Source organism: Saimiri boliviensis, chromosome 1, assembly GCF_048565385.1.
Source record: "Saimiri boliviensis isolate mSaiBol1 chromosome 1, mSaiBol1.pri, whole genome shotgun sequence".
NCBI lineage: Eukaryota > Metazoa > Chordata > Mammalia > Primates > Cebidae > Saimiri > Saimiri boliviensis.
This window is the reverse complement of record NC_133449.1, coordinates 266547536-266560269: the sequence shown is the minus strand read 5'-3', so window position 1 is coordinate 266560269 and position 12734 is coordinate 266547536. Positions and strand designations below refer to the sequence as shown.

The following is a 12734-nucleotide window of genomic DNA, read 5'->3' as shown; positions in this document are numbered from 1 at the left end:
ACAGCAAAGTGTGTTCTGAGGGGTGTAGTGAACACTTGGAAAAGAGTGGGAGGAGAATTGCTCCAGATGTGCCTAGAGAGGTAGCCAGGAACCAATCACAGATTCCTCATATTCCACACAGTGGGAACAAAGATTTTAAACAGTGAGGGATAACACCAGATTTCTAGGTTGCCAGGGCCATGCTTGCAGCCCTGTGGAGGGTGCTTGGAGGGAACAAGACTGAAAGCATCATTCCGGCTCACTGGCTGCTTATGATCAGATTTCAGGGATGCAAATACAGACAACTGGCACAAAGTTGACCTTGATGACCAAGTGTTCGGGGAAAGACTATATGCTAGGATAGGAGAGAAGGAGTTACGGGCCAGGGAGCCTTATCCCTAGAACCTTATGTTGTTCATGAGAGGAGTGAAATCGTAGTTGTTGATTCAAAACAAAACACAGAGAAGGCTCCATGTCTGCCCTTCATGGGAGTATTGCCATAGATTAATTCATGTGGTTTCATAAGAATTATAGCAATAAAACCTTATGTTATATACACACACCCTAATATGCTTCTGCATGCTTCATGTTTCTGGATCTTGTGTCATGAGAACTCACAAAATGGATAGACATGCGGCACTCAGCTCTGCAGACTTGCAAGCAAATCGTCTCGTGGAATTGGCAAAGTTTTTGGTGGGGGGCACTCTCCATTTCTGCAGAAGTATTTGTAATGGTTTCATCTTTTAATCTGAATTGTTTCAAGATCTGTTTCACAATTCTAGAATTAAACAATCAAACTGTGGTTCTTCCAGGCCCACCCCATATGCCTGTTTTCTTCTCTCTGTTTCTAGCTCATCAGATACCATGCATTTCACAGTTTCATTACAATGGAATTTTATTTTATTTCAGAATGCTAAAGCAAATAAAAAGGTACAATCATTTGAAGGTAAAATATTTCATGAGCACCAGCTATTAGAGAGGTAGTTTCATATTACACTAAGGAAGATCAAAAAGAAAAAATATGGGCTATTGATGACACGATGAAGCGACCAACCACACCAGCCCTGAACAGGCTACCTTTGGGCTTGATCAAGAAAGATGAAACAAACAAAAACTCTGCGTGTGTTTATGCCATGGTTTTTCTTGCTTCTGTCCCTAGCAGATTAATGTAATCTCTAAGGTTTTACCACCTATAAGGATATTAACTGCCATGTAGGGAATAGAAGATAGAATTTTTCTTAAATCAACAAAGTCTTTAAAACTACCTTAGCCACTCTACCTGAGGCCACAACGCCTTACACACGGGTTTCCACTTCGCTGCTTGAGGTTCCCTGAAATCCATTTATAAGATGGGAATCTTAAGAAGGAAACTGCAAAAACTGAAATGAAGCAGTATCAGCTGGGACCAACTGCAGTCTCCGTGTCTGACCAGCAAAGGAGGTGCTCTCCAGAGAAGGGGTCTCAGGCAGTGAGCAAAGGTCTTAGCAGGGGCTCTCTCTGTCTAAATGCAGGAGAGCAGACCAAGCTTCTTGAGCTTTGAGAACTTATAGGAAGAGCAAGATATATGCATAAAATGAAAGCATTTGAAATGGAAGATACGTCAAATATTTTCTGTTTTTTATGAAAAATGATAGAAGGAGAAATGGGGACTGGAGACTGAGAAGTCATCTAAACAAGAAGGATGAAGTTGTCAAAGTCCTGTCTCTAGAAAAAGGGAGAAAGGAGGATGCAGGACTGGCAGGTGAAGGTTTGTATCTGATTTAGGGGCTCCAAGTCACAAGGGGCAAGTCAAGAAGCCTGAGTAGTGCGTGAAGATTTCTAAACAGAGGCAGATAATAGAAAGAAGCAAGTTGCAGGACCATTGGCAGCTGAAGCTAAAGAGAAACACAGGAGTGGCCTGTGCCAGAGTGGGGAGAACCTTCAAAGCACCAGAGACCCCCTCCCTTCACTCAAGGCTGCACCTAGCCTCATGTCATCTTCACTTTCCTGACCCCATACAGCCACCTGGCCACCATACCCAGCAGCTTCCAACAAAGCCACACAATGCCTAGAGTGAGCCCCAGCAGAAACACAAAGACGTCAATGAGGTACTGCTCATGCCAAGGCTGCTGGAAGGCATAGGGCTTGAGGTGCGCCGCGCCCCCAGTCTGGAGGATGTGGTCGATCCAGCCCACCAGCCGCTGTTTGGCGCTCAGGGGCTGAGAGTGCAGGATAACACTGCCTGCCACCACTGCCGACTTGTACCTGTTGGCAGAGACAAAGAGGGTGTGTTACTGACATAGCCTCACAAGACTTAGAGACTTTGTATTGTGTGAGCACGCACATACAAACATACAAACACTTTTCTAACGCAGGCACCAAGGCCGGGCTGCCAAGAAAATTTGTTGGCCTGGTCTTGCCATTGTCTAGCTGAATCCTCTTGAAAAGTTCGATAAAAACACCTACATACAAAGATCAATGATTAATTCTAAAAGTATTAAACTGTAGGAAACTGATTAAATCTCTAAAAATGAGTCGATATCCCCAGGATGCTTGTGGTATACTAAAGGAAAAAAATACATATAACCATATATGAGAGAATATATACCTGATTCAGGGTTTGTGTTCCTGAAACCATAATAAGCTATTCCGTCCTTGATTATAAGATCATTGGCTGGATGGGCAGTAAAAAAGGGGATCACCAGGTCTCTTTCATTTCCACATTTAACTGAAATTCATGGAAACTTATTTTGTGGCAGGCTCTGCAGTAAGTACTGGTAACATAGTTGAAAGAAACAGAGACACATTGCTGTACTTATGAAGCTGACTCTACTCTCTAGTGTTGGGGGCCAGACAATTAATAAAAACCTAAATAAATGGAGTCATTACAAATCTTGAAAAGCGTAAGGAAGGAAATAGTATATTATGATTGGGCTGAGTGGAAGAGGAGGCTGGTTAGGATTATCAAAGACACCACCTTCTCTGTAGAGGAAACATTGGAAAAGAGACCTATATGTCATGAAGGAGCCAGTCCTGTAAACAGAAGGGAAGGGCGTTCTAGGAAGCAGCACCAAAAAAGAAGCCAGAGGCACGTTGGGGAAACACAAAGAAACCCCCTTCTTCAGCTGGAATTCTACTAGAGGGACTGTCAAATATAATAACAGTCAAAGAGATCTTGTGTATATAATTTGTCACCATCACAACCTTAAGGTAGGAAAGCAATTCTTAGCATCTAACCTAAATGAATCTTCCTAGAGACTTACTAGAGAACACAGGTGGGCTGTTAGCATCACACACATATGATTCCATGTCACAGAAGCTTCAGCTATTATTGGGAAAATGTATACAGAGTATCCCTTGTGCTTTCTATCTTCATTCAGCCTTAATGACTACATGCTCAGAGAGCCACATACCTCTTGTCTTCTATGACTTGTTTCATCTTAAGTGCCAGTGTGTCAGCTGTGACTTGATTCAACTGCATAACGACACCATAATTTTTGGCCACTACTCGGACCATGTTTCCATGCTGGTCTCCATTGACTGGTAATCCTACCATGGGCACACCATGCCTAATGGCCTCCATTATGCTGTTCTGCCCACCGTGAGTGACAAAAAGACGGATGCTGGGGTGAGCTGTGGCAAATAAGAAAGAGAGTGGAACACTTTAGAATGAAAAATTTTGGAATACCAGGTAAAGTAGAAAAAGCAGATGAAACACCAATGGAATCAACATCTGTTGAGAAAATGAATTCACTGATTTTGCATGGAAGACAGTTAAGGGTACACATTCTAGGATACAAGATTCCAGCGTCCCTCTCTGTAGAGATTCCTCACCTCAACCCTAACCATCCAAGACTCCAAATCTAGAGAAAGCTGCAGAGAAGAATGATAACTGAGGCATATTTCTCTATTCATGCAGCCATCCTTCTCTCCCCACCTCATCTCTCCCTTTACTTTCTGCTTTCTGTTCTTTCATAATACCTACACTGTATATGCAGTTTTCTCCATTTGAAGAGAAGTTATGAAAGCAAGGAATAATAAACCATATGCTTCTTCTTTTGTGTTTCTAGTTCATGTCTGCCTGTACAACCCTTATTTAGAGCAAGCTAGTGATTTTTAATAATGAAGAGCTAAATCTGTGTTTCTCAACAGAAATGTGGATTCGAATCTACTTGTATGCCTCTGAAAATGAAAATATTTTTCCCTGCCCCAGGTCTTAAAAATTAAATATACAGAAATCTGTATCTTAAATTACCAAGTTGACTTTGAGCCATAAACTTTTTTATGAACCTCAGATCCAGTCACTGAAGATGTCAGCTAGAGGTCTCCAAAAAATATCACAAGGATAATAAAACCTATTGAAGTGTAAGGAGCTCTGTTACCAAATGACTCAATACCTGGCTATGTGATTACACAGCTTGGCACAAGGATGTACCATAGTACATCCTTCAATGCTGGCGTCAATGTTAATGTTATGAACGTATGAGTTCTTCATATCCTTAGTAGATAAGGAAGGTGTATTTATACAGGTATATGTGTTTTTGTGTAATGGCACACTGTTAAATAGGTGGTCAAGAGGCCACTGAACAGGAGCAACATACCCCCAGATATATGCTCTTGGAGTTTAGATATTGTCTTAGATTGTGTTAGGGTGACCCTGTTTAGAGTCAAATGTAGTGGGGTCAAGGCAACATGACCAAATATCATCTCTGGTTGGAGATTCCAGGCCTGGCCTCAGTTAGAAAGAAAAAAGAGAAAATGGCTGTTTTCACCATTTTGAAGGATAGCCTGATTCCCAAAGAACTCCAGCTGGCTGTTCTTTTCCTGCCCTCTGAGCCTTATTTTTACTTATGAGTAGCTACTTCCTAGGCTGGTACAAATGTCCAGCTAGAGATCAGAACACTGATGAGCACCAAAGACAGGTCAATGGAAAGAAAAGAGCAGAACTGAGCAGTCCTTACCCAGGAGGTCACTCTGGGGAAGCCAGTCCATGATTTTCACATTTGTGGCCAAATGAACATCTTTAGGCCAATGAGAACTCTGACACTTCCATATCACTCCTTGAGGGAGGTGAGCAAAGGCAGCGTGCATATTCTTGAGGACTTCTTGAGACTCATAGATGTCCAATGTGGAGCCAAAGGCCACAAGGACAAACCCAGCATCCCCAAAGTTGGCAATGAAGTTCTCCAAGTCCTAGAGAGAGATGACAAAAGAGAAGAGGTGACAAAATTGTTTGGGAAAGCCTAGGTGGCCATGAAATGGAACCCAGACTATTTACCAAACATATCCTCCCATCAGTCTTATCTTCACTGTCCTGAAGCTATTATTATAGCTCCTGGCACAGCTCAGTGTCCTCTGCACTGTGTTCATATTGTGTCTAGATGACCTAGAAGTCATTTTTCTGATACCTCAGGACATGATTTTGCATATAAATTATAAAAGTGATTTTTTTAGTTTTTTTCTCTGTTATTGATGTCTACCTCATCCTATTGTGATCACAGAAAATGCTTTGATATGTTCAGTCTTCTGAAATACATTGATATTTAAATTGTAGCCTAATGTACGGACTATCTTGAGGAATATTCTGTGTGCATTTGAGAAGAAGGTGTAGTCTGCTGTTGTTGGGTGGAGTATTCTCTATATTTCTATTAGGTCCAGTTGGTTATTGACAGCATTCAAGATAACTATTTCTTTATTGATCATTTGTGTAGATAACCTTTCCATTACTAAACATGGGATATTAAAAGTCTCAAGCTATTGCTGTAATAATGTCTATTTTTTCCTCAATTCCATCAATTGTTTCTTCACATATTTTGGTGCTCTGTTATTTGGTGCATATGTATTTATAGTATTTATGTATTATGGATGATATTTCATATATTATTTTTAAATGATACTTATAATTATTTGTGTTAATGCAAACATTAAATTTTATATTTTTATGTGATCCCCTTGTTTATCTCTTATAAATATTTTTGACATACAGTCTATTTTGTCTGATATTAGCATAGCCACCCCAATCTATTTTGGTCCTCAGGTAGTTCTTAAGAAAGATGATGATCTAATGCCCTAAAACTTAGTTTTAGCACTGCTTCATCAATTATTACTTGCAAACATTCCTTCAGACTCTTCCTCTCTCAGCATTTTTGTGATTGTCTCTAGTTCTGAGCCTCTCGTCCTACTGGGTCATTCTGCAGGATGACTTTATTCCATCCAACATAACACTGCCTGAACTATCAGCTTAATAAAAAAACTGAAAACAGCTTTGTTGTCCTTATAATTATAAAATCATTATATAAAATCAAAAGAAGCAGAGCAATAATGTGAATCAGAAGCTGCATGCCCTTGTTCTTTCAGGAAAGCATTAGAAAATCAACTGGAGACTGACTAAAGTAACACCATAGGGAGTTTTGAAGACCAGTCAAATACAGCAAGCAACCAAATGCCCAATCAAGAAAAAGCCACTTTCAAACAGTGCACATTTCTAATGCATTTTATTTACCTTTGCCCTGGAGTGGCAGGCCACAGTCCACAGGCAAAACCTCAATTCCAAGTTCCCTCCCTCAGTCAGAAGGAGTGGAATAGAAACTATTTACAACATTTTAACCTGTCTGTTGGCTACTTAGTGACAGGTTTGTCTCACCTGATTCAGAGCTCACATTGGTAGTGGTGACATAGCTCAGATTTCAAGCTAACAGGTGCCATAGAAGGCAGTGGTAGGTACCATGATACATGAAAGCTTCAGAGGTACTGGAGCCCTGTGAAGGCTTGGGTCAAGAGATTATGGGCAGAAGAATATAACAGATTGTCTAAAGTCCAAGAAGAGTCTGGGTGAGGTTCATTTGGGAAATTAAGGCATTCTAAAACAATAGGGTATACAGGAAAGCACACACAAATGTCCAGATGTGATACATAACCAAAAAAAACTAAGAAAACCTTAACCTTGATCAAAAGACTTAAAACATGCTCTTCCATGCCAGACTGCAAAGACTTACAAAAGTAACTAGTTGTTCAAATGCCCAATTTTCTTTTTTTTTTCTTTTTTTAAAAATATATATTTTGTTACACTTTAGGTTCTGGGGTACATGTACAGAACATGCAGGATTGTTGCATAGGTACATACATGGTAATGTGGTTTGCCGCCTCCATTCCCCCATCACCTATATCTGTCATTTCTCCCCATGTTATCCCTCTCCAACTCCCCTACTCCCTGTTGTCCCTCCCCTATTCCCCCACCCAACAGACCACAGTGTGTGATGCTCCCCTCCCTGTGTCCATGTGTTCTCATTGTTCAACACCTGCCTGTGAGTGAGAACATGCAGTGTTTGATTTTCTGTTCTTGTGTCAGTTTGCTGAAAATGATGGTTTCCAGATTCATCCATGTCCCTACAAAGGACACACACTCATCATTTTTTATGACTGCCTAGTATTTCATGCTGTATATGTGTCACATTTTTCCTGTCCAGTCTATCGTCAACGGGCATTCAAGTTGGTTCCAGGTCTTTGCTCTTGTAACCAGTGCTGCAATGAACATACGTGTGCATGTGTCTTTATAACAGAGAGATTTATAATACTTTGGATATATACCCAGTAATGGGATTGCTGGGTCAAATGGAATTTCTATTTCTAGGTCCTTGAGGAATTGTTACACTGTCTTCACAATGGTTGGACTAATTTACACTCCCACCAACAGTGTAAAAGTGTTCCTATTTCTCCACATCCTCTCCAGCATCTGTTGTCTCCAGATTTTTTAATGATCAACATTCTAACTGGTGTGAGATGTTATTTTGATGTGGTTTTGATTTACATTTCATTGATGACCAGTGATCATGAGCATTTTTTCATGTTTGTTGTCCTCATACATGTCTTCTTTTGAAAAGAGTCTGTTCATGTCCTTCATCCACTTTTGAATGGGTTTGTTTGTTTTTTTTTCTTGTAAATCTACTTTAGTTCTTTATACATTCTGGATATTAGCTCTTTGTCAAATAGGTAGACTGCAAAAATGTCTTCCCATTCTGTTGGTTGTTGGTTCACTCTACTGATTGTTTCTTTTGCTGTGCAGAAGCTCTGGAGTTTAATTAGATCCCATTTGTCTATTTTGGCTTTTGTTGCCAATGCTTTTGGTGTTTTAATCATGAAGTCCTTGCATATGCCTATGTCCTAAATGGTTTTGCCTAGGTTTTCTTCTAGGGTTTTTATGATGTTAGGTCTTCTGTTTAAGTCTTTAATCCGTCTGGCATTAATTTTAGTGTAAGGTGTCAGGAAGGAGTCCAGTTTCTGCTTTCTGCACATGGCTAGTCAGTTTTCCCAACACCATTTATTAAACAGGGAATCCTTTCCACATTGCTTGTTTTTGTGAGGTTTGTCAAAGATCAGATGGTTGTAGATGTGTGGCCTTGCCTCCAAGGCCTCTTTTCCATTCCATGGGTCTATATCTCTTTTTTGGTACCAGTACCATGCTGTTTTGTTTACAGTAGGCTTGTAGTATAATTTGCAGTCAGGTAGCGTGATGCCTCCAGTTTTTTTCTTTTTGCTTAGAATTGTCTTGGCTATGTGGGCTCTCTTTTGGTTCCATATGAAGTTTAAAGTGGTTTTCTCTAGTTCTGGGAAGAGGGGCATAGGTAGCTTGATGGAGATAGCATTGAATCTATAAATTACTTTGGGCAGTATGGTCATTTTCACAATATTGGTTCTTCCTAACCTTGAACATGGAATGTTTTCCCATCTGTTTGTATCCTCTCTTATTTCCTTGAGCATTGGTTTGTAGTTCTCCTTGAAGAGGTTCTTTACCTCCTTTGATAGTTGTATTCCTAGGTATTTTTTTCTCTGTAGCAATTGTGAATGGCAGATCGTTTTTTGATTTGGCTCTCTTTTAGTCTGTTATTGGTGTATAGGAATGCTTGTGATTTCTGCACATTGATTTTGTATCCTGAGACTTTGCTGAAGTTGCTTATCAGTTTAAAGAGATTTTGGGCTGAGACGATGGGGTCTTCTAAATACACAATTATGTCGTCCGCAAATAGAGACAATTTGACTTCTTTCCTAATTGAATATCCTTTATTTCTTTTTCTTGCCTGATTGCTGTGGCTAGAACTTCCAATACTATATTGAATAGGAATAGTGAGAGAGGGCATCCTTCTCTAGTGCCAGATTTCAAAGGCAATACTTCCAGTTTTTGCCCATTCAGTGTGATATTGGCCGTGAATTTGTCATAAATAGCTTTTATTATTTTGAGATACATTCCACCGATACCTACTTTATTAAAAGCAGTCTCAGTGGCTCAGGATGCACTCCAAAGGAGAATAAGCTGGGGATGATTAAGGGAACTGGTTGCCCATTCTGAAAGACAGGGAAATAGAAGCATCCCTGACTTCCCTTCCTTCTTTCTGTGAAAAATCAGGGTGTGAGGGAGAGAGAAAGCGAGAGACTTTTTCTTCTATCTGTTTGTCCCTGATTCCTGGCAACTTTAGATGGATGGCACCCAAAGGTGCCATTGTGGTGTGCACCCGTGAAGCAGGGGGGGCCTACAGAATAGGAATTATCTGCCCTTTTTCTCTCCTATTGAAATGCCTTTATTTTCTCTGCTGTTGAAAACTTTTGAGTTCCCTGTGCTTCATTTATGCCATGGAGCATGGCCTCCCTCTACGAAACGGGGGGTTTAGTCAGCAGGAAGTGGTCACGCCATTTACCTAGTGCCTGTTCAGCTTTTGATCCCTCAGATCAGGTTTTCCTTTCTAGGGCCTCAGTCTGAGACTTGGAATTGAGTTTGGGACAAAAATGTATTTCAGGGGTTGTATGTGTCTGTTTAGATTGTCTCAAATGGGCCCTGCCAAATTTGCAGTGATCAGCCAACAGAGGTCACTCCTCCATTATTTTCCCTATCAAGCTGAGTGCTGGGGACAAGAACCCTCTCATTTAGAAAAGGAAAAAAAGAAAAGAAAGAAAGAAACAGCTTAAGGAGTAAAAGTGGGGAGGCCCTGGGGGAAATAACCTCTTGCTCTGCACAAATAGATTCCCTTAATCATTGCACCCTTCACCCAGTGCAGGCCAGGCTGAACTCCTTGGCCAAGGAAGAAAAAGTTCCACTAGGAGGTGCTGGCCAACTGGTTCACGGGGTCCCAGTGACAGCCCCATTTTTTCCCACCCCTTGTGGCTGTTGGACATGGCTTGTACATGCTGTGGACACAGCCAGGTACCAAGCTGGGAAGGGAGGGGATAAGGAGAGGAGGTGCTGTGCACTGCTCATGCCTGTAGTTATCAGAGTTGGGGTGGGGATGGCACCACCAAGAAAAAATGGAAAGCACGTTGTTCTAAACCGCACCTTTGATGACTGAGCCAAATGCTCATTCTATTTAATACATTGCTTAATGCATAGGAAGTTTCCATTTGGGAATATAAAGAAAGTTCTGGAGATAGACGATAATGATAGTTGCCCAAAAATATGAATGTACGAAATGCCACTGAAGCATACCCTTAAAAATAAGTAAAGTGGTATATTTTATATTACATATATGACCACAATTAAAATAATCAAAAAGAAGAGAACAAAATGGAAAACAAGCATCTGTGATCTCAAAATCTCAACTGCCATTATTCTCTTCTTAACAATTTCCACAACTACCCAATGCCAAGACCTGACCCACCCTCCTGATAGCTAAGACCTCTGGTAAGTCCCCATGGCTTTATTCATGCAATTGAACCTTGTACTAATCTAGCCAGTGTCACTCAGAGAACCCAGGGTCATAGCCATCTCACTTGCACCTCTACAAGTTAGGCCCCCTGCTCCCTGACCTGGAGTGCTTTCCCTCTCAGCCCCATTCCTAAAAACACCTACCACCAATGCAAAGACCATCTCATTCATAGATCATTCCTCAACTCTTCGTACTCACTCAATGTAAGATCAAGGCATGTAGCCCATGCCTGTAGTCCCAGTACTTTGGGAAGCTGAGGCAAGTGGATTATGAGGTCAGGAGTTCAAGACAAGCCTGGCCAAGTTGCTGAAACCACATCTCTACTAAAAATACAAAATTAGCCGGTGCGGTGGCAGGCGCCTGTAATCCCAGCTACTCGGGAGGCTGAGACATGAGAATCGCTTGAACCTGGTATGGCAGAGATTGCAGCGAGCCGAGATCGTGCCACTGCACTTCAGCCTGGGTGACTGAGTGAGACTCCATCACAAAAAAGAAAAAAAAAAAGATCAGGGGAGGAAGAGTGGTCACTTTGGTACCGAGAAAGTCCAGTCCAAATCCAGGATCTTGAGGCCTCTGCACTACACAGCGGTGGGAAGGTCACCTACATCACCTGTGCTTCTGTCCTCTGCCATTAATAAAAATGAAGATAATCACACCTCCTTATAGATGGCAAGATATTAAATAAGGCGACTTCTGTAAAATGGCAACCCAGTGCTCAGAGGCAACAGACTGTCAACTCATTTTAGCTCTCCTCCCTTTGAAAACCTTCTATAGTAGTGGTTCTGAATCTGCCCTGTGCATTTGAATCACCTGGGCAGCATTTACAAATTACAATGGCAGGAGCCCACCCAGACAAATCAAGTCAGAAAGTCCAGCTGGAGCCAGAAGCCAGGGCTCTACAGGCAGGGACCACTAGAGATAACACCGGCAGTTCTTGCTGTCAGTCCCATGCAGTCCCACCCTGCTTACTCCGAATCCACAGTGTTGTCTGTTTCACTGTGAAACTCTTCCTCCAAGATCTTTTTTTTTTCTTTTTTGAGATGGAGTCTCACTCTGTCACCCAGGCTGAAGTGCAGTGGCACAATCTCGGCTCACTGCAATCTCTGCCACACCGGGTTCAAGTGATTCTCATGTCTCAGCCTCCTGAGTAGCTGGGATTACAGGCGCCTGCCACCGTGCCGGCTCATCTCCTTGACAATTATTGCATGTAATAGGCATGAACTACATATGTATTTTACACATAGTCATACAAAATAAAAAGTAAAATGAAATAGCAACTTTAATTAAAGGGCTCATCCCACTGATTCTAAGACCAGGGCATGGCAAGAGAGGAGCCAAAGTAAGGAAATCTATCTCAGGATCCTGCAAGGCCTAACACTGTACCTGCCCAACCCTGAAATTCAGCACTTCCTTTAAAATCATGCCCTAGGTGCCTCCATTGCCTATCCCCACTTCAGCCTCAGGATCCCACTGGCAGGTGGCAGCCACCAACTATGCACTGAAGGCCTCTGTGTGAATTCCAAATTGAATGGTAAGCGTTCACTTACTTGTGGAACTGGTTTAATAGGTTTTTCCATCAAGCCCCCAACATAAACAGTGTTGGGAAGCAGGGGCCGGGCAAAATCAAAGGCAAAGTCAGAGTTAACGAACCACAACTCTGCTTTCTGTAGAAGATGAGACAAAACCGGCCTAGAGCCTTCTGTGAAATGCTCTTTGATGGTGTTGTCAAATGTAGAGTGTATGCGCCGTTGGATCATGCAGAAACTAAAGAACATCAGAACATTCTTCACTCGGCCCCAGAAGTCCATGTGATCAGTCAGCAAGGAATGGAATACTGGAACATAAGACAAAGGGCTTGGTAGTCCAAATTCCAAAGAGCCAAATGAGGTGGGAAGAATGGCCACAAATGGCTTCTCAAGCTTCTCAGCAATCAGGAAAGAACAGAAATCAAATCCTTCAACAAATACCAGATCAAAGTTCTCATTATTTAAGGAATCCATTATGTCCTTTCTGCTTAGCAAATAACTACATTGAGTCCCAAATATTTCCATTAACTTTACAAGGCCTTCATATTCTTTTCTGTAA

At 41.6% G+C, this 12734-nt stretch overlaps 1 protein-coding gene across 2 annotated transcripts in view; it reads right to left on the bottom strand.

The window, feature by feature from the left end:
- Nucleotides 1-540: 540 nt before the first annotated feature.
- The window catches only part of LOC101042766 (UDP-glucuronosyltransferase 3A1), a 47246-nt gene continuing 35052 nt past the window's right edge, over nt 541-12734 (bottom strand). The window contains exons 3-6 of one of the 2 annotated variants that reach the window (XM_003925924.4): nt 12197-12728; nt 4920-5151; nt 3372-3591; nt 541-2223 (exon numbers count right to left, since the gene is read on the bottom strand). In XM_003925924.4, the coding sequence (XP_003925973.1) occupies nt 1947-2223; nt 3372-3591; nt 4920-5151; nt 12197-12728 (1261 nt within the window). In that variant the 3' untranslated portion in view covers nt 541-1946. The remainder of the gene's footprint in view (nt 2224-3371; nt 3592-4919; nt 5152-12196; nt 12729-12734) is intronic. The other variant, XM_003925923.4, reaches the window with a different exon arrangement.